The following is a 24,996-nucleotide window of genomic DNA, read 5'->3' on the forward strand; positions in this document are numbered from 1 at the left end:
GGTCCCATACTGCTTCAGGAGCGTGGAGCTTCTCCCTCAGTCAGAAGCAGAGATCAAATGCCCGAGAACATCTTAAAATTGTCTTTAATGTATTTGTAATAATTTTTGCCTCGTTTACCAGATAAATCATCTAAATAAATAGATGCTATACAGTCTCTTACCAATATCAGTACAAAAATAAACCGTGCTCTGCGCTCGCGACCCCCTCCCCCAGGGCAGGCCCGGGCCCCACCCCCAAATACATTCATGTAGTCTAAGCTCGGAGCTCACTGTGCAAGGAAGCGTCTTGTGCTGAGACCGGCGGCCGCACCACCACTTATAAAGCAGAACTGTACAGTGCACAGTGGCTTGGCCTCCCCGGAGCGGAGGCGGAGGAACTTGGCAATGGAGTCACCGTCCTGAGAACCACGGAGCCCAGGGCTGGGCCACGCACTGCAAGTGACCCCTCCTCTAGCCCACCCCTCGTTAAGAGCCAAGTACCAGCGCAGCCTCTACATTCAAGGGGGGGAAGGGGTGGGCAGACAGGCGGGCGGCTGCCAGCCCCCTTCCCATCCAAGTACTGGCCTTGTAGGGGCTATGGAGAGGGGGTCACCGTCCACCTGGCCTGAGCTGGGGCCTTGCTGGGGTCTGAGCAGCCACCGGGTCCTGGGCTGGAAAAGCCGCCTCTGGAGAATGGGCCCACCCTGTGCCATGGATTCCCGTGGGCCAGAAAGACAGGAAAAACACATTCTGCTGCTGCAGCAGACAGAAAACAGCTGCCCACCCGCTCGCACAGAACCCAGATGGAGGGGCCCAAAAAGGGCCGGGGGTGGGAGTGTGGTTTCCACTGGAAGCTGCCTGTGTCCTCAAGCCCCAAAGTGGGGAGACACACTCAATCTGCTTGAGATCTGCTCTGAGGAGCCCTGAGCTGCAAGGGCCCCCGAGCAGGCAGAGGCCCCCCCTTACCCCCTCTTCTGTTCTCCATCTGACCTCTGGGGCTGGGGGGTGGGCGATGAGGCTGTCCCCCAATGGAAGCACTGAATTGACCCTGGACAACTAGAGACTAAGGAAAAAGGGGAGCCCCAGGAAGTTTGAAGGTCTTGCTAACGGCATCCCAAACACAATGGGTGCAGGCGCTCTTTGGTTTGGGAACTGAAAAGGGGAGAAGTTGCCCTGGCCTTGGGCCCCACACTCTGCTGGCTTTCCTGGGGACACAGCAGTCAGGGGACAGTGCTGGGCCCCCAGCCATAGTGTCCAGTCCACCTGGACGCCGATGGTGGGGGGCCCGGCCTCCCTGCTCCCCTGGGCCCTCACCCATCTGCATTTTTGCCCCCACAGGATTGGGGTAGGAGTCATTGCGGCCAGCCGGCACAGCAGCACCGCTCCCGGCAGACGCAAGCCTGGCCCACCGCACACAGTGACTCCACCTCCACAGGGGACAAGGTGGCATTCAGGTTGCCTGAGGGACACAGAAGGGGGGGAGGAGGGGTCCAGGAGATGAGGGCTGCCCTGAGAACGGGTGGCCACCTCCCCCACCCCCCGGGGGTGCTGAGCCACAGGGGAGGGCAGGAAGCGAGGGGGGCCGGAAGAGCTGAGCCGGGAAGGACTGGACGGAACCTGTGGAAAGACAGGTCCTGCTGTCTCAGAAGCCACGCACGTGTGGTGGCACGTGCGCATGGCACACTGGTGGCCTGGCCAGAATTGCATGCTGGAGCCTGGGAGGCCTCCACGCCCGGACCCTGGGCTCTGAGCAAGCAGAGCTGGCAGATCCCGTCACGGGACGCGCATGCAAAGTGGAGAGAGGGGCTCCGTGGCAAGTTTGCGTGTGCCGAGTCGCCCTGTGTTCTCGGCAGTTTCTGAAGGAGGCGGGCACGGGTGTGCGGCTGGACATACGCGTGGACGCTTCCATACCCGCTGGGGAGGAGGGGCTCGGCGGGTAGCCCGCTCTCAGAAGGGCAGAAGCCTCTGGAGGATCAGGACCCTGCCTGGCCATCTCAAGGCCTCCATCTGATCCTGTCCTTGGAGATCAAAGCCAGCCTCCAGTTCCACCGTACAGCACGAGCAGACAGGAAGGTTCGGGTGATGTTAGCATGCCAGCTGGCCAGGCGGCTGGGCCGGGGGCTCTCCAGGCCCGCTGTCTCCATCCCTCACCAAGAAAGGTTGGGTGGTGGGAGGGTTGTGGGGGGGGGTCTTCTTTTCCACTGAAATATCACCCTGCCCCGGCCCCTCCTGATCTCTGGGGTCCCCCACCCCCCACCCCAGAGAACAGTTGAGGAAGAGGGGAGCCTGGGTCACAGCTTCCTGCCACGGTCTCGGAAGAAGCCCTCAGCTGCCTGGGCCTCACGGAAGGTGACAGTGACCGAGTTGGCGGTGATGTCTGTCACGGTCACTTCGCTTGAGGGGAGTGCAGGTGTCCAGGATGGGGGCCCATCAGCCAGGTCTGCATCTGCTGCAGCCACGGACAAAGACACAGAGGGCAAAGGCTGACCCAGGCAGCACGCTGCTCCTCCCGCCCGCGCGGGCTCCTGGGCAGCTCTGGCTCAGTGAGTCCAGTGTGATCCTCCTCCCCCGCCCCCTCCACCCCCGGCTGGACTGGGGGGACCCGAGGGCCCGGGCTGCCTTACCCTCCTCCTCAGCGGGCTGCTCCTCAGGCTCCCACTGGCCGGCCGCCTGCAGGGCGTCTGGGGCTGGCGAGTCCTGCGGGGAGAGCTCCTGTCCATGGCTGTGACTTTCCAGGTAGGACCCGCGGGGCGGGAACTTCTTTCGTGACAGCCGCAGGTACTTGTGGGCCTGGCCCGGCTTGCAGAGCGGGAAGGGCAGGGCGGGCACCAAGGGGCCCTTGTCCACCAGCTTGGGTGTCCCCGCCTTGACCACCCCCTTGGGGCTCCCGCTGCCGAGCGGGCAGGTCAGGGAGAAGCAGAGCTTCTCCTTGCCCTTGGCCTTGTGCGAGCTCCGCAGGTCCATACTGTACAGCCGCTGCGGGGGGAAGCCAGGGCACCGTGGGTCAGCCCGGCCCTGCTGCAGCTGCGGCGTCTCCGCTCGTGCGGTTCCCCTGCCCCCAACTCAGCCCCACGGTTCAGGCTCAGAGCCTGCCTGCCACTCATCCCCAGCCACCCCCCCCCCCCACAGCTGGACCACCTGCTTGGTGCCTAAATTGTAGCCCATCACCCCATGGCCAGGGGCATGGCTCAGGCCAGAGCACCTGCCTGAGTGGTGGAAGGCCCTGGGTTCCATCTCCTGATCAGCATTTAGAGTAAGAATCTGACTTTCTGAAGCAAAGAGCTGAAACCACAGCAGAGCTAGAGCAAGGTGAGCGGGCCTCAGCAGCCCTGGACAGAGCCGAGACAAGAGCGTGCCCGCAGCCACCACCCAACCCTCTTCTCCAAGTTGGGCCTGCAGCTCTGCCATCTGGGATCTGGGATCTGACTGACTCTGGGGACAATCCATAATGTCCAGACCCGGGGAGCTCCTGTGTCACTGTGGGACAGCACCTTCCACTGCCACCTGTCACCCAAGAGCGCTCTGATGGACCTGAGGCCACATCCCTAACCTGGAGGCCCCCAGGGTGTGGGTGGCAGGCTCAGATCCTGCCCCCAATGGCCTGGGCTTCACAGGCCAGGAAAGCCCACCACCTACAAGGCCAGTTCTCTGTGTGCGCCCCAGAGCAGAGCTGGAGCCTTTCCCCAGAGCAACCTGGGCACACTCCAGCCCCCCTGAGATTCCTGCTGTCTCCCAAAGCAGGGAGACTAGCAGTGCCTCACATGGAGCTGTGCTGGGCACTTACTTCCAGGCTGGCTCCTTGGTCTTCCCATGGTAAGGGAATGGCCACAAAGAGAGGACATATTTAACAATTCTATCGGGCTCCCCAACACCCTGGCTGTAACCAGAACTAGGGCTGAGGGGTGGGGGGTCAGTGGTGTGAGGCCCTGAGTTCAAACCTCAGTACTGGCAGGTGAGGTGGGTAGGAGAGATGTATTCCTAAGTGGAGGGCCCTGGGCATGTGGCACAGCAGGCCACGTGTCCATGTAGCCACGCACCATGAAGAGGCCACACCCCCATGCCCTCACAGGGCTAGACTCGGGATGCTCAGTAACCCAGCTCGGCCTTGTTGCACATCAAAGCCCCCCATGCCTTGACCTCAAGCACCAGCTGGGTCCCATGAGCTGTCCAGGAGAGCACGGACTACTGTGACCCAGGACAGGGCCAAAACCCCAGCTCAGAAACCTGCACAGAATCCAAACTCCACTCCCTTTTGAGGCCCCCAACACCAGGTGTCACTGGGGACTGGAACTGGGGGCAGGGAGGGGCTCCACAGGTTTCTTCCCACTCGCAAAGGCCAGGCTTCTGAGGGTGGGCCAGCCCAAAGCTCTATTCCAGAATCTGGCGTCTCCCGAGCTCCCTCAGCTCTCCAGTGTTGTTTCTCAAGTTCTGGAATATTGCAATTTTGTGTTCGGGGACTCTGAGTATCACAAAGCCTCAGTCACAAGATTGCAAGCTGTCAACCCCTTCACAAATGCGCCCTTCCTGCTGCCAGTGCCTTTCCCGGGGCTGCCAGCTCCAGGCTCCAGCCAACATTTGGTCTTTGCTGGCCCTTCCCTGGGGCGGTGCCCTCGAGTGTCCCGCCCTGCAGTGCCCAGGTATGTGTGTGTGTGTGGGGGGGGGGGTTCAGCAGGAGTGCGTGCTCATGCAGGGCAGGGCGAGGAGGGAAGAGGCCCCACAGTAGCGGGGTTACCTGCAGCAGAAGCCGCTTGGGCTTCGGGCCTCTCTTCCTATACCCCGACGCTCGGTCTCTCTCCTCCCTGGGGTTGCAAAGCAGGTGGCAAAAGAAAAGGAAACACTGCTGACATCTACGGGGAGGCAAGGTATCCCCGCCAAGGCCGCCCCCCGCCTCTCCACTGCTCCCTTGGGACCTAGGGTCCTCATGGAGCCCAGACCATGCAGCCCCCCCCCCCCCCCCGCCCCGGGAATAGTGTTCAGTTTCTACTCTTAGGAGAGTTGCACAGAACTCTATGAACCCACTCCCTGACTCTCGGGGGAGCTGGTGAGAGCGGAGGGTCCCTGCATCAGGGACCCCTGGGAACCAGAAGAGGAAAAATCTGCCTCAACTGCACCAACTGGCTGGGCAGCGTGGGGCGTGGCCAGTATCAGTGCCCAGTACCTGGCTCTGCGGGGTGCCTTTCCCACAGGGGAACACATGCACACCACACCTCCGTGGGACAACACAACCACGGACTCAGGGCAACAGTGCTCAAGTGGCGGGAGAGATCAGGGCCCTTCACTGTGCCTCAGTTCCCTCTGCTTACAAATCCACAGCCCCCACCACACAGTCCCAGGAGCAGCGAATGAAGGACCCAGGCTTTCCCCCTACCGCCCCCCACTGGCTGGGTGACCCTAGGCCAGGCTGTTGGGGCTCAGCCCGGGCATCAAGGCTAGAGCTAGGTCAGATATTGGTCTTCCAGGCAGCAGAGAAGGGAAGATGTTTCTTCAGCTACATCAAGCCTGTCTCAGATGGCCCAAGTGTCACAGACCCTGGCTCTGTGACCCAGCCCCTCAGGACATGCAGAGGCCCGGCTTGCATCCACACCCGCTCCAGGCCTCAGCTGACCTCACCGGAGGTCCCGTCCTTCGTGGGAATCTCCAGGGACTCTGACCTGCACCAGCAGAGTTGCTGCCACCGCCAGTGGCACCTCTGTGGACACCAGGGGAACTCAAACCCGTGCCAGGGGCAGAGTGCTACAGACAGAAATGGAGGCCACGGCCAACAGCACAGGAAAGGGGCCTGGGGTCCTAGGTGCCACCCTTTTCCTCTGGCTGCAGAGCAGGCTGGACTATGCCATCAGATGCCCCATCCTGCCCTCCAGCCAGGCCACGCCCAGCAGCGGACTGAGGGCGCTTACTTCTCCTCGTAGGCCATGACGAGGCGAGGGTCCAGGATGTGTTCCTCCGGCTCCCACGTGCTGTACCTGGGGAGAGGGAGAAGGGTCAGGGCTTCCCTGCCTCCACCTGGCGCCCCCAAGGTTGTGGCTGCTGGGTCAGGGCCGAGAGTCACCGGCCTTGGCTCTGCCAGTAAGGTGTGACTGACCAATGCCGAGGGGCAGGCCTATGCCAGCTGGGCTCCAATGATGTCAGAACTCTCCTTCGCCCACACACACACCAGTCCACGGAGTCCTGCTACAAATTATAGACACCACATCCACGCAGGGCGCTTGGGTTCCTGCGTGGCCTGGGACAACCACACAGCCAGGGCCGAACCCCAGCCCAGCCCTCAGCTTGCTGTGCAAGCCTCAGCCACCTCCTCCACAGCTCTGTGCGCCAGCGTCCGCATGTGTAAGACTGGTGTGGATAGAGCCTAGCAACTGAGAGTTCGGGCAGCGCATGCTGGGGACAGTGCTCTGGGGTTCTCCTGTTTTGATGGGTGCTCAACCTCTGCCGTGGGGGCAGCTCCCTCTACCCCAGCACACTGGGCCCCTGGGGCCAGGCTCTGGGCCTGGTCCACAACTGGCATCTGATAAACACTGGCTATAGAAGCCGTGCAGTGGTGCAGGATTCCTGTGTCTGTCCCCACCTGTGTCCATCACCACCCCAGACCACAGGACACAGAGGGCGGGGCTGGGGTAGCAGGGAGCACTTCTATCCCTCCCCTCCCTCTCCTCACACTGCACACTGGCTGACTCGTGGGAGAGTAAGCTACTTTCCCGGTCTGCAAGCAGCTGGGGTGGGACAGGGTGGAGGTTGGCATTGGGACTTGAACTCAGGGCCTAAGTGTCCCTTAGATTTTCTTTTTCCCTAAAATTTTGAGTTTTAGAAACTTTCCCGCCATGGAAGTGGTGCTGTAGCTCAAGTGGTAGAGCGCTCGCTTTGAGTTGAAGAACTGAGGGACAGCACCCAGGCCCAGAGTTCAAGCCCCACGACCGACAAAAAAAAAAAAAAAGAAAGAAAAAAGAAAGAAACTTTCCCACCTGGCTGGCTTCAAAACTCGATCCTTAGCTCTCAGCCTCAGAAGTAACTAGGACTAAAGGAGAAAGCCACTGGCACCCAGAAACAGCTCCTTTCCAGACAGGGTCTTGTCACATACCAGGCCGACAGGGACCGCTCAACCTCCAGAGTACTGGATTACAGGCGTGCACCTCTATACCTGACTCAAGCAGCTCACGTTTTGTGTCTAAATAATTTCATTTAAAAACTACACTTTTCCAAAAATGGAAAAAAACAGTATTGCTATGAACAGATGCAAATACAATATCTATTTTTTGTGCTGATCCCAGGGCTTCCACTCGGGAGCTAGGTGCTGTCTCTGAGCTTTTGTGCTCAAGGCTGGTGCTTTACCCACGTTAAGCTCCATTTCCAGCTTCCTGGTAATTAATTGGAGATGAGAGACTCGTGGATTTGCCTGGGCTGGTTTTGAACCTTTATCCTCAGACCTCAGTGAGTAGTTAGGATTACAAACAGGACAAGGTCACCGGCCCCTAGTAAGTGCAATATTTTTAAATAAAAATGCAAAGTACAACCTATCTATGTACGGATTACACACTCGGACGCACGACACGTGCGCGCACACCAAGGCACGGGTGGCAGTGGGCAGGCGGCGGCCCCGAGATGCACGCTGCCCACCCCAGCCGTCCCCTCCCCGGCCACTCACCCGGGAGCCCCGGGCGGGCGCAGCTGAGCTGCAGAAAGCCACCCTGCCGCACGCACGGGGGCCTCGGCCCCACCCGCCCCTCCGGCCAGCCCCTGGGGCAGGAGCGATGCCCCCGCCAGGCACTCGCCTCGCCCTCCCCGTTCTCCGGGGAAGTGGGTTTCTAAGTCACCCCACTTTACAGATGAAGAAACTGAGGCACGGAGCTCGGGCACCGTGCCCTGGTGTAACCAGCCGGTCCTCGGCCATCCACCTCGGACCGAGTTCCAGGTCCCGGGTGGGTCCTCCCGGGGTCCCCGGGGTCCGACCCGGGCCTGGCACCCCTGGCGGCGGGGGTGGGGACGCCGGGGCCGCAGGCCTGGCACAGCGCCCTAGCCACGGGACCCCCGCTGCTGCGGCCCCCAGGCTCGCCGCGGGCGCGCCCCCGGCCGGGCGCGGTCTCCGCCGGGCTCCGAGACGCCCTCCGCGGGAGCGAGCACTCCGAGCCCCGCCCCCGCCCCGGCGGCGCGCACGCACGCACGGAGGGCGCGCTCCTGGACGCCGCACGCCAGCGGGGGCGGGGCGCGCGCCGGCTGGAGATAAACACGGCCACGTGACCGCCGCCCCGCCCCCACCCGGGTAAACAAGCTCGGGCCGCCGCGCCCCGACCGGCCGCGCAGGCTCCGGGACGGACGGGACGGGACGGGGGCGGGACGCGGCCGGGCGCCCCGCTCGGCTCTCCGCAGCGCCGGGAGCTGCACCTGGCTGCGCCCAGGCCCAGGCTGCAGCTGCGGGCCTTGAGCCCGTCGGCCTCACCTCTCCGGGGCCTCGTCCGGTGATCCGTCCCTTCCCTCCCGTCCCATAGGGTTGCCGTGGAGCGCAGACGCTAAGCCACTGGACGCACTTAGATCGGCGTGGCGCGTAAGGAAGCAAACAAGTGGAAACAATTTCGGAAACCTAGAGTGCAGAAGCTTTGTCCCTGGCCTGGCGTCGAGGACTCGGCTCAGGCCATCCTCAGCAGGGCTTCAGCTTACAGATGGAGAAATGAAGACACAGAGAGGTTGAGGTCTTTGCCTGGGGTCACACAGCTGGCATCCATACACATGCAGAGTTCGAAGGCAGGATGCTCAGACCCTGAGGCAGGAAGGAGACTGCTGGTCCCCTCTGGTGGAGTAAGCTGCATGCCACCGCATAGTTCAAGTCTTCCCTGGCACCGGCTCTTTCCCACCGCGCGGGCCTCTGTCTTCCCATCGGTACTTGGGCCAAGGCCTGGCTTGTGGGGAGGCTCACTGGTCGGCAGCTTAGTTACTACTGTCCCAATGATAACCATTACTAAAGCTCTACGAACCAGGCCTGCTAGAAGAATGAGGCCACAATCACAGTGGACAAAAGGTGTTCTCAACCGGGGGTGAGGGGCTGGGGGTGGGGTTGTCGGAGGGCCCTGGAAAGGAGGAACTGAAAGTGGGGTACTTGGGGTCTTCGAGACCTAGGCCACCTACAGCTGATAACATTGTAACGCCTTGTGGCCCAGCCCCTCTTGCGCCATCTGTGGTGACTTCCACAAGGTAGCCCTGTGCCACTTCTACTGGAGGGAGGGAAGTCAGTCATTTGCCTACTGTTGCAGAAAGAAAATGGGCAATACTTGCACAGCATCCTGGCTCCAGAGTGTTATTTCTAATCACAGCTACTGTGTTGCGATTACTAGATGTCTTCCTGGCTAGAGGAGAGTGTTGCTGAGCAGGACAATTGGCCCCCTGCCCAAGCTGGCACTGCCCAGCCAAGGCTCCCAGCCTAGCAGAGCAGCCTGACAACAAGGCTCCCTGGGGTGGGAGGCCGGATGCAGGGGCCCAGGCTCTCCCCACCACACACACACACAACATCTGTCTCCCCAAGCAAGGTCTGGTACAGCCGCTGCAGCTGCCTCATGCAGATGGCATTGCGGATGGCAAGAGTGGGCACCGCACTGCACGCGGTTAGTAGCTACCGCCTTGTGATGACCTCCCCTCTTTGGGCCTCAATGTCTCCACCTGGAAAGACTATAGGAACGTTATTCCTTTTTTTTTTTTTTTCCTTTTTCTTTTGTGACAGTACTAGGGCTTGAACGCAGGATCTTGCTCTCTTGCTGAGCTATTAATTGGAGGTAAGTGAGCCACTGGCACCCAGCAGAGAACATTAGAATAACTAAGGAGGTTTTGAGATCCAGTTTGGAAGTGCAATCCCTTAGCTTCAGTCCCCAGTGTGGGGCAAACGAACAGGAAAACAAGCCTAGAGGCCAGCCAGCCCATGCACCAACAGCCTGCGCATTCACACAAGAGCTCAGGCTCCGCAAATCCAGCCTACAACCTCACAACAACCTGCAAAGGAAAGGTTCCCTAATGCAACTCGAAGACCAGGAGGAAGCCCAGACATCTGGGGGCCTAGGCAGGGGCTAACAGCTGACCTGGCCTGGAATCTAGGGAGCAACTTGGGAGCAGGCAGAAGGAAGACCCACATTATCCGGTCAGATGGCTCCCAGGACCTGATCGGTCAGAAAGGCCCACCTGGTGGGCTCAGCATGTTAACAGAAAGAAACAAGCACGCAGACCAGGGTGTGCACAGACACAGAAGGGCTCGGAGGACTTCAGCTCCTGGCTGGTGCTCCCTCCCTCCTTGGCCAGCAGATGCAGACTAGTCCAGGGTTTCCAGGTGACCAGCCCCCCAAGAGGCCAAGGGATGGAGTGAGGCCCCCTCCCAAGTGCTGTCTGGGTCCCTACTGGCCACCATGCTGCCACCAGGAGCCAGGGGTTCACCTGGAACCCGTGCCCAGGACCACCAAGCCCACCTTACAGAGAAGGAAGCGGAGTGGTGCTCATGCTCAGGGCTGTCTTTCCCACCAGGCCCACAGAGCACCTTAGAACTCAATCCTAGGTCAGCCCCTCACCCCACTCCAGAAGAGAAGCCCCAGCACTGATACACAGCAAGGCAGGGGCGGGTTCCAGGAGCCAGTCTCTGGGAAGGGGGGGCAGGGCACCCACATACCAACGGATTAGTTCGTCCCCACCCTGACAGACAGCTCTTCCTAGGGAGGTGACGGGTTTGAGCCAGAATCCCTGAGTGGGCAGAAGAGGCGGGGCAGCAGGGAGAGGTCTTAGCTCAGATCCTCAACTCTGGGATGGGAGTTTAGGGAAGCCAAAGAGAAGAGACTTGAAAATGGGAAGACTTAGTTCAAGTTCCCAGTTCTGCCTCCATGCTGGGTAACATGAGGCAAGTTGCTTACCCTCTCGGAGCTTGTGTGCTCATCTTGAGAGGTTCAGTCACATCAAGAGGCTGTCTTGACTGGCAACTTACCCTGTAGACTGGGAAGTGCCACCCAATGGCTCTGCCTCTCCAGACAGGGCACTGGAACTTGCAGTCTCCTCACCCAGCGCTGGACCTGCTGCACCTTGAGACCCCTGTACCTGGCCAGCAGCCGTTGCTGAAGCCAGGTCTTCACTCTCACGGCGGGGAGAAGCCGTTGGGGGAAGGGAGGAGACAGTTGGAGTGGAAGAAGCTGGATACCCACACATGCCAGCCTGTGTTCAAACCTCTGTGGGCAGAGGGGAAACTGAGGCCCAGCGAAGCCAATCGTCTAGTCTGGGTCAGCTGTCCGAGCTGGAACTTTTTAAAGCTAGGCTTGGGAGGGGTGGACAGACACACACACAGGAGCCTTACTTGGGGGGCCATCCTTTCCACTTCACCAGATACTCCACCTTGCCCTGCAGAGAGAGGAAAATGGACACAGTGAGACACATGCTTGTCCCTGCCACCCCCCGGGACCCGCCATCTGCAGCGCAGACTTCCCCAAACGCTGGCTGCGTATCACCGCCTCAACAGACAGCAAGCACATCTGGACAGCACTGTGAGGCCCAGCTTCAGAGCCTGGAGAAACTGAGGCCACATGTAGGTAGACATGTGTGCAGTCTCAGAGCCAAGGCCACACCTCTTCCTTTGGTGTGTGTGTGTGTATGTGACACAGAGAGAGAGAGAGAGAGAGAGAGAGAGAGAGAATGAATACTGGGTCTTAACTCAGGGCCATGAGTTCTGTGTTTTGGTTTTTTCAAAGCATTCTAGCTCCACTTCTGGCTTCTTGGTGGTCAGTTGGGAGTCACAGACTTTCAAGCCAGGGCTGACCACAGTACCCCTCAAATCTTAGCCTCCTGAGTAGCCTGGCTTACAGGTAGGAGCCACCAGCGCCCAGCTTCCTCTCGAGTGGGAAGATGTTAGCATCCTAAGACATTCCGCCAGTGATGGTCCCCCAGTTCCAGTCCCGCAGCTGGCTGAGGCTCAGCAGGCCAGCAGTACACACTTGGAAAGACCAGGAAGCACCCTGGAGGAGGCCGGTCAGCCTCCAGTTTGGGTCAGCCCTGTCCGGGGCGGTGGATGAAGCCCCTCTTCACCAGACCTTTGAGATCGGACATGACACCTCCTTCCCTCCTACCTAGCACCTGAGCTCTCTCCACAAAACACAGCCCAGCCAAGGCATCTATTTCCAACTCATTCATCCAGAGTCTGCAGCCGCCCCCTGCCCCCTGCCCCCTGCCCCAGGGGAGGGAGGGGTGCCCCGGCTCAGGACGCGGCTCTAACACTCCAGGAGGTGGCTGAGTCCTCCCCGCCGAGCCGTCGGGGCCGCGGTGGGGACCGGCTTCAGGCCGCTGGCCACCGAGAGCTGGAGCTGTGCGGACTCAATTAATCCTCTGTAAGCAGGACTCACTCCCGGGGGGAAGGGAGCTGAAGGTCGGAGCTCCAGCCGGAAGACGGAGCCCCCAGGCGGAGTCGGGGAAGGAAGAAGTTGCTGAGGATCCTCGGCCCGGGACGCGGAGGGGAGCCGACGGGCACCGGTCAGCCCCGCGCTCCGCCTCCGCCCGCGTGGGGCCCGCGTGGACCTCCGGCCGGGCCCTCGCCTCCCCACCGGCCTCCCCGGGAGCGCCGGGGAGGGGACGCGGGGCGACGCGCCCGGCCAGGGGCCTGGGGCGGGAACTGCTCCCCACGATCGTGCCCGGCCCCGGCGCGGGGCCGCCCCGCAGGCTCGCGGGGTGCGGAGGGCGGGGGGGGGGCGGAGCCCGGGGATGCCGGGCGCGGGCGGCGGCCGGGGGAGGGGAGAGGCGCCCCGGAGAATCGGGGTGTGCACTGCGGGGGGGGGGGGTGAGGCGGGGATCCGAAAGGCCAAAGTCCTGCGGAAAAACTTGCGAGGCCCGGGGAGACTTTCCCCAGGTCCCGCCTCCAACTTCTTCAAAGGACTTGGTCCCGAGGTTCGAGGCTCAGCGCCGCCACTCGCGCAGGGGGCGGGCAAGTTGTGTCCTCGACCTGGGCCTCAGTTTCCCCACGCCTAGGGGAGGAGGTGGGGGGCGAGGCGGGGCGGCGCTCGGGGTCCCCGCGGTCCCATCCCCGTCCCAGCTCTCCCGTGGCCCCGGCACCTCGGAGCGACAACTCAAATCCTGCGATCCCTACAGGGAGGGTGGCGGGGAAACTGAGGCACGGGCCGGCGAGACGGGCTCGGCCACGCAGGGCCGCCCGGGCCGCCCGCCCCGCTCTCCCCGCACGCGAGCCTAGAGGGGGCGGTGCCGGGGGCCCGAGGCGACGCGGCCGGGGTCCCGGGGCCGCTCCGGCGCCTCACCTTCCGCACGCGCTTCTTCCGGATGCTCTCCACCGCGAACACCTGCTCACCGATGGCTGACAGCTCCATGCGGGGCGGCGGGCGAGCGGGCCCGGGGCCGGGCCGGGCCGGGGGCGGAGCTGCGGGGCCGCGGCTGCGGCGCGCGATGCTGGGGCCCGCGGGGTCCCCGTCACCCTCGGCCCGGCGCGCACGCGCACGCGCGCACACCCCCTCGCGCTGCCTCACGCCGCCGCCGACGTTCCATTTTTGAACCTGCGCAACGTTTTCCTCCGCGCCAGCGGGCGGGCGCGCGCGCGCGCACGGGGGAGGGGGCGGGGCTCCGGCGGGGCGGGCGCGCGCCGGCGAGCTGGCCGTGGGGCCGCGCTCGAGCCCAGAGGGTCAGCCACGCCCCCTCGGCGCTGTGACCACGCCCTCCGCGCCGGAACCACGCCCCCAAGCCGTCCGGCGGATTCGGACGCGCGGTGCGCTGCCGGCCGGGTTTCTCGGTCCTCGGCCCGGCGGGACTTATTTGGTGCGGTACGGCGCACCACGCGCTTCCTCCCGCTGCCCGATTCCTAGCCAGGACGTGATCTTTAAGAGCGAGGCTCCGGCCCTCAGTCCTTTCGAGGACCGACACCGGGCCGGGCAGACAGCAACCGGGCAGGGCGCGGGGAGGTCAAGTGCATCACCGTCCGTCCAGCCTCCAGCGGAGCGGGCCGGGCCGGGCTGCGGGAGGGCGGGGACCGCGGAGCCTTCCGCACCGCGGTGGTCCGGGCGTTGCGGGGACCGGAGATCAGGACTGCGGGCGTGCGACCCCGGCCAGCTGCGCTGGGCCCGGGCGGGGCCGTCCTTCGCCTCCCGCGCACTCTGGGCCGGTGCGGCGGACGCGTTCCGCCCCACAGGGGTTCTGATGTGTGGAATGAGGGGGTCTGGGGCCCGAGAACCCCTCCTCACCTTCCTTCTTTTCCTTTCCTCTGCCGCGCCTCCACGCATCCTCACCAGGATCCCGGCCCCGTCCGTCTGCGGCTTCCCTCGGGCGGAGACCCTGAGCGACCCCAGGTGCTGCCCCTCCCAGGGCTCCACACCCAGCCCGCCAAGTCCCGATCCCGCCTTCTCCCCCGCCGCCCCGGCCCAAGGTCGCCTGAGGATGCTCGAGGGTGCAAGCCCTGGGGGCTGGGGCCGGGGGGGGGGCGCCTGCCTGGCACGCACAGGCCCTGGGCCTTGGGGTGCGGGTGGGGGGGACGAGCCTGCCTGGCAAAATATATAGGTTTGAAAACAGTTTTAAGATGGGGATCAGACTGGGTAGCACCCCGATTTCTTTTTTTTAATTTTTTTATTGTGAAAATACTGTACAGAGGGGTTACAATTACATGGGCAAGCTAATGAGTACATTTCTTATCAAGCATTGTAGCCTCCTCCTTTGTTTCCCCTTCCCATCCTCCCCCCCCGCCCCCAAGCACCCCGATTTCTTCTGGATAAAATCCAAACAATTGTTTGACACACAGGAAAAGCATGCTAGATTTTATTTTATTTTTTTTTGTAATCAAGAGCAATAGATGGAAAGAAAATACCCTCCATCCTAGAACTAAATACCTTCCGAGAGGGAGGATGAATAAAGATGTTTGCAAACATAGACTCTAGGAATTTTCCCCTCTCGAGGGGAATTCCAGCCCGAGGAGTGGATTTAGGAAGGAGGAACTAAGGAGACAATTGAGGGTTTGAAAATGAAACCATGTCTTGTAGGTAAAAATAAAAAAAGTTGCCCGAATGTGGGTCGTAAAACGGGGGTGAGTGTTGTTCAAGTGTTCCAAGGTCTTCTTCCGGAGGGAAGAAGAATGTGGAGTTGAAGGTCCGGGTTGCCAGCCCTCGGTAAACACTCCATGAATGGAAACTATTACTGGAGAAAATAGAATGAGAAAACCAAACAATCCAGGAGGAAGCAAGAAGGGAGGGGGGAGGGAGAGGGAGGAGAGAGGAGAGAAAGAAAGAAAGGAAAAAAACCATGGTAAACCCAAATGTCCTCTGATTCTATAAATGCAAGTGGACCGGGTGTGTTAAAATACAAAAGTTGTCGGGTTGCCTAAGATCCATTCCCATTGCAATTTGCGAGAGACATAGGAAACACACTAAATGGTTGAAAGTCCTCTGCTCCTGGAGGGGAAATGCCATGCTAATAGTCACAAAAAGGTGGCAGAAAGAATTTCAATATGAAGGAAAACTCATCACAGAGACAAAGGGGGTATTTCATCGTGAAAGGGGTCTGATTAGCCAAAAAAGAACAATTCCAAATTTGTAAGAAAACACCAGTCCTCAAATACAAGAAATAGAAAAGAACTGTAATGAAAAAATAGACAAGTCTAAATTATAGTGGGAGATTTAAAGCACATCTTTCTATAATCAGTAAAACAAGCATACAGAAAATTCAGTAAGATACACAGGATTCCAACATCATGAATAAACTTGACTAATGATCTTTCCCAGAACAGTAGCTTGTACTTGTTTTCAAAACAGTATTTACCAAAAGAGTTCATCAGGAAATTTTAAGAAACCTCTAAATGTAGTACATGTAAACTAAAAATACAAGATAATTTCAACCATTGCTTATGTTTAGAAATTAAGAAGCTTATTTCTTTTTTAAATCTTTTATTTTATTTTTTATAAAGGTGATGTACAGAGGAGTTACAGTTACATAAGTCAGGTAATGAGTGCATTTCTTTTTGGACAAAGTCACCCCTTTCAAGTACTTTCCCCTCTCTTCCCCACAGTATCTAGTGAGTACCACCTCTGCATTTGTTCACCTTAAGTCCCTCAGTTTCTGTACCTCCCTCTTACTCTTCCAAAGACAGCTAAACAAAATACAAGACAAAAATAAAAAGAAAAACAGCAACAAAGAAAAAACTTCTTGTTTCCATCTCCTAGAGTTCATTTCAATAAATATTATTTATAGGATCAGAAGCACACAGAAGTAGCATATTTCAAACTCATCAATCAAAAAGGCAGAAGTCATCATAGAAATTATAAAGTATGTTCACTGAGTGAGAATGAAAATACTGCATATTTTTAAAGTGTTGGCTATTGCTAAGGTATTACTGAAATAGGACTTTTAATGCTTATTTTAGGAAAAAAAAACTGCAAATACTGACTGAGCACTGATTTTGAAAAGCTAGGAAAAGCTGAGCGGGGGTGGTTCATGCTTGTAATCCTAGCTACTCCAAGCTGAGATCTGATGATTGTGATTCAAAGCCAGCTGGGGCTAGAAAGTCCCTGAGACTCTTATCTCCAATTAACCACTAGAAAACTGGAAGTGATGCTGTTAATAGAGAGGTAGCCTTGAGTAAAAAGAGCTCAGGGACCGAACTCAGGCTGAGTTCAAGCCCCACAACTGACAGAAAAGAAGAAGAGGAGGAAGAGGAGGAGGAGGCAGAAGCAGCTAGAAAAAGAACAGCAATTAAAATGGAAGAATAGAAGGCAAGAACACAGAATCAGCAAAAGCAAACAAGGCAAAGACCAATCGTGTGGACATGGAGATGTGGCTCAGTGGCTGAAGAGAGCCCAAGTTCAATCTCCAGTACCAGGAGAGAGAGAGAGAGAGAGAGAGAGAGAGAGAGAGAGAGAGAGAGAGAGAGAGAGAGAGAGAGAGAGAGAGAGAGAGAAGGCAATAACTGAGAGGAATAGTATTGGCAAATACTAAGAAAAAAGAAGAAGCTGACTTAATGGTGAAGCCAGTCTCTGCCCTTAAAATCTTAACAGGCCAGGCACGGGTGGCTCATGCCTATAATCCTAAAAAGCTGAGGTGTGAGGATGTTGGTTCAAGGTCAGCCCAGGCAGGAAAGTCTGTGAGATTCTTATCACCAATTAACCAACTCAAAACCAAAATTGGAGCAATGGTTCATAGCGGTAGAGTGCTACCCTTGAGTCAAAGGGCTCAGGGACAGCACCAGGCCCCATGTTCAAGCCCCATGACAACCAAAAAGAAAAAAGACACAACTCATAAATATCAGAAATGAAAAGCTCAAAAAACAGATTAAAAAAAAAGAAAACTATATTTTCATGTAACTATAACCCCTCTGTACAGCATCTTTACAATAAGACAATTTTTTTAAAAAAAGAAAAGAGTATATTTGAAAATTTTTGGGGGGTAGGGGTGGGTTAGTCTTGGGGCTTGAATTCTAGGCCTGGGCCTTGTCCCTGAGCTCTTCAGCTCAAGGCAAACGCTTTACCAGTTGAGCCACAGCACCACTTCGGGTTTTCTGGTGATTAGTTGGAGGTAAGAGTCTCAAGGCCTTTCCTTCCCAGGCTGGCTTTGAACCACAGTCCTCAGATCTCAGCCTCCTGAGTAGCTAGGATGACAGATATGAGCCACCAGTGCCCGGCTTGAATAATCTGATTACTACAATTCCTTGAAAATCTAAATAAAACAGACAAATTTACCAACTCAACAGGAAGAGCAAATGTGAATGCTCATGGCCCCTGGTGGCATCTGGAAAGAGTATGCGGGACCTGGTCACACCCCCACTTCCCACTTCCTGTGTTTCCTCCGCCAACCTTAGCACCCAACCCGAGGTGCTGGTGTGTCATACTCTGGAGCTTGACTTACAAGGGAGAACTGAGGAGCCTGGGCAGCCCTGTAGGAATTGTGGCCCTTAGGGGCTTGAGCCGTGGCTCTGTACCAATGGACATGAAAGTATCTTAGTACTATTTTGCAATCTCAATCCCAAGTTCTGTGGCATCCACTGAACTTGAAACCACCTCATAATATTAAAGATGGACCATCAAAGAAAGCTCAGATTCCAGGACTCTGCTACTGGGCACTTACTCTCTCTCTCTGGATATATACGTCCAGTCTTACTTTGATGTCTCCACATAACAGAAAAAAGAGGGAAGCCAAGCACTGGTTTCTCAGGTCTATAATACTAATCACCCAGGGGGCTGAAACTTTAGGATTGAGATTAAAAGCCAGACCAGAAAGATGCATGCGATCCGAATGAGCAAAATGCTAGACTGAAGGCATGGCTCACATAGTAGACAGAGCCCCAGCTTTGAGCAAAAAAAGCCAAGCAAGAACACAAATCCCTGAATTCAAGCCCCAGTACCAGAAGAAGAAAAAAGCAAAAAGAATGATCAATAAAGCTGTCATTGTCAGATTTTATACACAAAAAATAAACTTCAGGGGCTGAGTATATGGCTTAGTGGTAGAGTGCTTGCCTAGCATGCATGAAGCCCTGGGTTTGATTCCTCAGTACCACATAAACAGAAAAAGCCTGAATGCTATGGCTCAAGTGGTAGAGTGCTAGCCTTGAACTGTTTAGTGGAGGGACAGCACCCAGAGCCTGAGTTCAAGCCCCAGGACTGGCAAATAAATAAATAAACTTCAAATTATTTATTAGAAGAAGAATTTAGCAAAAAACCATTAGATAGAAACAACATACAGGAGGTACCGGTGACTCATGACTGTAATCCTAGCTATTCAGAGGGCTGAGATTTTAGGGCATGATGTGAAGCCACCTTGGGCAGGAAAGTGTGAGACTCTTATCTCCAATTGAATCACCAAAAAGTAAGAAGTAGAGCTGTGGCTCAGGTGGTAGAGTGCTAGTCTTGAGAAAAGAAAGAAAGAGAAAGAAAGAAAAAAGAGAGAGAGAGAGAAGGGGAGAGGAAGGGAAGGAGAGAGAGAGATTAGGACAGAGTCCCACTCTGTATTTAAGCCACAGGATTGGCAAAAAAAAAAAAAAAGCAAATAAACCAAAAAACAAAAGAAAAAACCCTGCAATATACAAAAATCAATGGCGTCTCATTTTTCTTTTCTTTTCTTCTTGTGCAGGCCTGGGCTTGCATTCAGGCATGGGCACTGAGAAAAAGCTCAGGAGTTCCCCCCACACACACCTCCCCGTCCTCAAAGCTAACACTGCTGTACCACTTGAGCCACAGCTCCACTTCCAGCTTTCTTGTGCTTAATTGGAGATGAATCTTACAGACTTTACTGTAAGGCTGGCTTTGAACCATGATCCTCAGATCTCAGCTTCCTGAGTAGATAGGACTACAGGCGTGAGCTACTGGTGCCCGGCTTGGAATTTCTACATACTATATTTAACCACTTTGGAAAAAAGCAATATAAGATGTAATTTATAGTATAATAAAATATGTAAAAGTATCTGAGAATGTATCTAATAAAATGTGCAAGGCCTTCATGGCATGAAATCATAAAGTTTTATGGAGAGATGTTAAAGATTTGAAAATGAGGAATTAATCCATATTCATGGGTTGAAAGAGTCAGAACTGGAGCCAAGTCAATTTTCTCTAAATTGGCCTCTAGCATCAAGGCAACGCTAATCAAAACCACCACAAGTATTTTTTTAGAACTTAGTAAGTTGATGTGAAATTGATATGGAAATATAAAAAGCTGAGTCTAGTCAAGGCCTTCTAGAAGACATAAGGTGGGGGGAGGAGGTAGCAGAGGTGAATCATCTCTGGAGGGAGCCAAATGAGGAGGTAGAGAAGACCAAGTTTGATTGGCATGAGAATGGACAAATGGGATGAAGGGACAAAAGGGAGAGCCTCTCCAGGTAGATGATAGATGGATGAACGGATAGATAGATGATACGTAGGTAGATAGATGATGGGTGGATGGGTAGATCAATGATAAATAATATGTAGGTATATAGGTAGATTGATTGATGACAGATAATAGAGATAAATAGATATAAATATGATAGTGGATGATAGATGATAGATGGACAGATGACAGACAGACAGACATATAGATGACATATACAGACTATATATAGACTCTGCATTAAGAGAGGCTACCTATGAAGTACAGTGAGAAGTTGAGCACTGGTAGCTCACCCTGTAAGCCTAGCTACTCAGGAGGCTGAGGTCTGAGGATCATGGTTCAAAGCCAGCTCAGGCAAGAAAGTCTGTGAGACTCTTATCTTCACTAAACTACCAACTGAACCAGAAGTGGAGCTGTGGAAGAGATGGTAGAGCACCAGTCTTGAGCACAAAAGTTCAGGGACAGTGCTCAGGCCCTGAGTTCAAGTCCCAGGATTGGCAAAGAAAGAAAGAAAGAGAAAGAAAGGAAAGGAAGAAAGAAAGAAAGAAAGAAAGAAAGAAAGAAAGAAAGAAAGAAAGAAAGAAAGAAAGGAAGGAAGGAAGGAAGGAGGAGAAAGAGAGAGAGAGAAAGGGAAGGAAAGAAGGAAAGAAAGAGAGAAAGAAGGGAAGGAGGAGGAAAGGAAGGAAGGAAAAGAAAAAGAAAGGAAGAAAGAAGGAAGGAAGGAATAAAGAAGGCTGGCAATATGGTTTAGCAGTAGATTGTTTGCCTAGGATGCATGAAGCCCTGGGTTCGATTCCTCAGTACCACTTAAACAGAAAAGGCCAGAAGTGGTGTGGCTCTGTGGCACAAGTGGTAGAGTGTTAGCCTTGAGGAAAAGAAGCTCAGGGACAGTGGCCAGGCCCTGAGTTCAAGCCCCAGGACTGGCAAAAGAAGAAGGAGGAGGAGGAGGAGGAGGGAGGGAAAGAAACAAAGAAAGAAAGAATGAGGAAGGAAGGAGAGCAAGAGCCACTCTTATTACCGCTGTACCCAAATAACTGAGCAAAGCAACTTAGGGAGCTGATCGTTATTTCGGTTCCCCGTCTCTCCAGTTACATTGGCCTCTATCAATGGACAGTGTGGTGGAGCAGCCAGGAGACGCAGGGAGAGCGAGAGAATGAATGAATGAACAAATGAATGAATGGGCTAGTGTGCTCATGCACTCGCTCAGAGGCTATGAGATGGGGTCATCCACTTTTGGGACTGGCTTCCCCTTCACCTCACCCTCTCTGGTTGCACACTTGTTCACATTTTTTTGGGGGGGGTCCGGTCGTGGGGCCTGAACTCTGGGCCTGGGCACTGTCCCTCAGCTCTTCAGCTCAAGGCTAGCGCTCCACCACTTGAGCCACAGCGCCACTTCCGGCTTTTTTCTTTTTGCTTATGTGGTGCTGAGGAATCGAACCCAGGGCCTCAGGCATGCAAGGCAAGCACTCTACCACTGAGCCACCTTCCCAGCCCCACACTTGTACACATTTGTAATGACCAATCCAGTTGACCATCAAAATTGACATCACAGTTGTGATGTCATACTTTAGCTGATACAGATGACTCAGATGATACATGGGTAGATAGATGATGGGTGATGGATAAATCAATGATAGATAATGCCTATATACCTATCATATGTCATACCACATATCACTAAGTCATACTTTAAGTATGACTTAAATTCCCAGCGGCTCATGTCTGTGATCCCAGCTACCCAGGAGGCCGAGGTCTGAGGATCAAGGTAGGTTCAAAGACAGCCCAGATAGACAAATCCCAGAGCCTTTTATCTCGAACAATCGGCAAAAACAGTCAGAAGTAGAGCTGTGACACAAGTGGTAGAGCCTCAGCCTTGGGCAAAGAAAACCAGGCAAGAGCAAAAGACCCTGAGTTCAAGCCCCAGATCTAGTGCACCATACACACACACACTCACACACACACACACACACACACGCAGCCACGACTAAACAGTATAAACAGAATAGAAAAAAAATAGTTTAAATATTCCTAAATAAGCCAGGCACTGGTGGCTGATACCTATAATACTAGCTACTCAGGAGGCTGAGATTTAACTTCCTAAGTTTGAAGCCAGCCCAGGCAGGAAACTCTGTCAGACTCTTATCTCCAACGAACCACCAGAAAACTGGAAATGGCGCTGTGGCTCAACGTGGTAGGGTGCTAGCCTTGAGCTGAAGAGCTCAGAGACAGCACCCAGGCCCTAAGTTCATGCCCCGTGACTGACTGACAAACAAATTCCTACACAGACATAGGTGGTGGGAAGGAATCATTATGAATTAGAAGCAAGACAGTCCATTTTATCCCAACATGCCCAGGAGACAATGCAATTAGGCTTCACTGCCACCTGATCAGCAGCAACAAGTAGTCTGATAAAAAAGTTCCTGCAGGTCCTGGCATGTACCGGGGTCAGGGCGAACTCTCCTCCCCTCTCCCCCACACCCCCCAGCTGCCAGGGAATGGAAATGGGTGAAGCCCTGGGGAAATGCCACTTGGCACTGCTGAGTACACTTGAACCTGCCAGGGGTCCCCTTGGCACATTCCTTACAGCAATCCTTGCAAACATGTTTGCAATTGTTCATAGCAACCATATTTGTAAAACTAGAAACAGCCCCCGGAGGGGGGTGGGAAGTAAAGTCTAGAATCTTCACACACTGGGTTATTATACAGAATTGAAATGAAAGGATCTATGGTTACACAACAACTTGAATCTTTCAAAGTGACATCCAATGAAGGGACTGAGAATCACATGCATGAGTTCCCATGCACGGTTCACACTAAACATTGCCTTGTATAGGAATGGTAAAACCAGTCAGAAAGCAAAGAAATAAGCTGGGGCCCGTGGCTCAAACCTGTCATCCTAGCTACTCAGGAGGCTGAGGGCTGAGTATTGTGGTTCGAGGCCAGCCCAGGCAAGAAGGTCTATGAGACTCTATCTCCAATTAACTAGCCAAAAAAGCCAGAAGCAAGTAGTAGAGCAAAAGAGCATTGAGCAAAAGAGCTCAGGGACAACACCCAGGCCCTGAGTTCACTCCCCAGGACCAGTAAAAAAGAAAGAAGAAGAAGAAGGAGAAGGAGAAGAAGGGGAAGGAGAAGAAGAAGGAAGAAAGAAGAAAGAAGAAGAGGAAGAAGAAATTAAATTGAAAATAAATGATCTACAGCTATAGCATTCAGATCATGTCCGATCCAAACCTAAGAAGGGACAAGCCTCAAGCAGGAGAGTGCGTGCCTAGCAAGCATAAGGTCCTGAGTTCAAGCCCAGCAGTGCCAAGAAAAAAAAAAAAAAGTAAACGATTCTGCATCTGGTTTTAGAGGCCAAATACTAGGAGACATTTTAAAGGATTGTCTTCAGTCTAAAAGTACCAGAGAACCAGGCGTCAGTGGCTCACGCCTAGAATCCTAGCTACTCAGGCTGAGATCTGAAGATCAAGGTTCAAAGCCAGCCTGGGCAGCAAACTCTGAGAGACCCTTATCTTCAATTAATCACCAGAAAACTGAAAGTGGCGCTGTGCTACAGCACTAGCCTTGACTGAAAAAGTTCAGAAACAGCACCTAGGCCCTGAGTTCAAGCCCCAAGACCAACAAAGAATAAAAGTACCAGAGAGTTAAGGGGACGCTAGACTTAAAAGAGAAAGGATAAGATGAATGCAGTGTGTAAAGTAAGGGGTGGCTTAGTGGAGAAGAAGATAAAGATAATTCAGGATGAAGAAGATAACTTTGCTATAGAAGTTCCTCAGCTCCTTTAAGAATGGCCACAACCACCAAGAACAAGAGGAAGAACCAGAAAACAACAACAAAACGTGAAGACAAGCAAGTCTTCTACTTTAGAATGTTGTTGCAGTTTTTTGTTTTGTTTTGTTTTTCATTCATTCATGTGGCTTGAACACAGGGCCTGGGCAATGTCCCTGAGCTGTTTTTTTGTTCAAGGTTAGCTCTCTACCACTTGAGCCCTAGAACCACTTCTGGGTTTCTGGTGCTTCGTTGGAGATAGGAGTCTCACAGTGCTGGGCACTGGTGGCTCACGCCTGTCATCCTAGCTACTCAGGAGGCTGAGATCTGAGGATCACAGTTCAAAGCCAGCCTGGGCAGGAAACTCCATGAGACTCTTATCTCCAATGAACCACCAGAAAACCGGAAGTGGTGTTGTGGCTCAAGTGGTAGAGTGGTCGCCTTGAGCTGAAGAGCTGAGGGACAGCGCCCAGGCCCAGAGTTCAAGCCCCGTGACCAACAACAACAAAAATTAAATTAAATTAAAAAATAAAAAGGGTTCATTGTGACATTTCCAGACATGCATACACTGTCTCTCGACCAACCTCCCCTCCTCCTCCCCTCTCCCTCCCCCCTCCCCTTTCTCGCAAGTTTCAACAGGTTCTATGGTTCATTTGCATATATGCAAATGAGCCACCTGAACCATAACCATCTTCTCCTTAGTCCTCCCCTGCTCCCTGCCAAAGCAGGAAGGATTTCTCAATATCTAACACCTACACACACCACAAAGCACCTGAAATCAAAGACACGGAATGCTCATTTCAAAGCTTCCTATTGGGGGGGAAAATCACAAAGAGACAAAGAAATATGAATCATCCTCACATCAGCACTCACAGAAGCTAGCCAAAGGCTTCAGATTCTGCAGGAAAATCACTTTGAAAGTAAATTATATACCTTCTGGACCCGCTGACAAATTCCCTGGTGACAGAAAAAATGGGTTACCGTGTCTTAAACTAAGACGGCTAAGCTGAGTGCCCAGAGTCATGCCCATCATCCTAGCCACTCAGGAGGCTGAGATCCAAGGATTGCAGTTCAAAGCCAGCCCAGGCAGGAGAGCCCATGAGACTCACTTCCAATTAAGCACCAAAAAAAAAAAACAACTGGAAGTGGAACTGTGGCTCAAGTGGTAAAGCACTAGTCTTGAGCAGAAAAAGCTCAGAGACAATGCCCAGGCCCTGAGTTCAAGCTCCAGCACTGGCACAATAAGAAGGATGGGGGGACAGAGAGACAAAGAGAGCTAGTTGTTTTTCATTTAATAAGGCATCTGTTGTCCTGATAGCAGGAAGGCATAGTTTGCTCTTTTCTTTGAGTTATATCTGTGACTCCATGTTATATTTGTCTCCACATGGTACAAGATGACTGCCACAGCTCCAGACATCACACTCATGGTCACTGCAGGGAGAAGGAGGAAAGATAGTGCCATAGACCTATGTTGCT

At 54.6% G+C, this 24,996-nt stretch overlaps 1 protein-coding gene across 5 annotated transcripts; it reads right to left on the bottom strand.

Annotated features, from left to right (window-relative positions):
* Positions 1 to 66: 66 nt before the first annotated feature.
* Cbx7 (chromobox 7) lies at positions 67 to 13,504 on the bottom strand. Of its 5 annotated transcripts, none has more exons than XM_069999562.1 (6): positions 13,227 to 13,504; positions 11,285 to 11,328; positions 5,877 to 5,942; positions 4,712 to 4,778; positions 2,604 to 2,676; positions 67 to 2,428 (listed from the first exon to the last, which is right to left on the bottom strand). In XM_069999562.1, the coding sequence occupies exons 1-6, from the start codon at positions 13,293 to 13,295 to the stop codon at positions 2,271 to 2,273; spliced, it is 477 nt and encodes a 158-aa protein (XP_069855663.1). In that variant the 5' UTR covers positions 13,296 to 13,504; the 3' UTR covers positions 67 to 2,270. The 5 variants fall into 5 exon arrangements, with proteins under 5 accessions (XP_069855663.1, XP_069855661.1, XP_069855660.1 ...); XM_069999560.1 differs by having other exon boundaries at positions 67 to 2,425; positions 2,604 to 2,955; XM_069999559.1 differs by having other exon boundaries at positions 2,604 to 2,955.
* Positions 13,505 to 24,996: the final 11,492 nt, after the last annotated feature.

Source organism: Dipodomys merriami, unplaced genomic scaffold, assembly GCF_024711535.1.
Source record: "Dipodomys merriami isolate MVZ:Mamm:240054 unplaced genomic scaffold, mDipMer1.0.p SCAF_55, whole genome shotgun sequence".
Taxonomy (NCBI): domain Eukaryota; kingdom Metazoa; phylum Chordata; class Mammalia; order Rodentia; family Heteromyidae; genus Dipodomys; species Dipodomys merriami.

Coding starts and splice junctions, on each gene's coding strand:
- Cbx7 (XM_069999557.1), bottom strand. CDS start 11,139: ATGTGTGGGTATCCAGCTTCTTCCACTCCAACTGTCTCCTCCCTTCCC. Junction 4,779..5,876: donor GTCATGGCCTACGAGGAGAA/GTAAGCGCCCTC, acceptor TTGCAACCCCAG/GGAGGAGAGAGACCGAGCGT. Junction 2,429..2,603: donor GCAGCCCGCTGAGGAGGAGG/GTAAGGCAGCCC, acceptor CCGTGGCTGCAG/CAGATGCAGACCTGGCTGAT.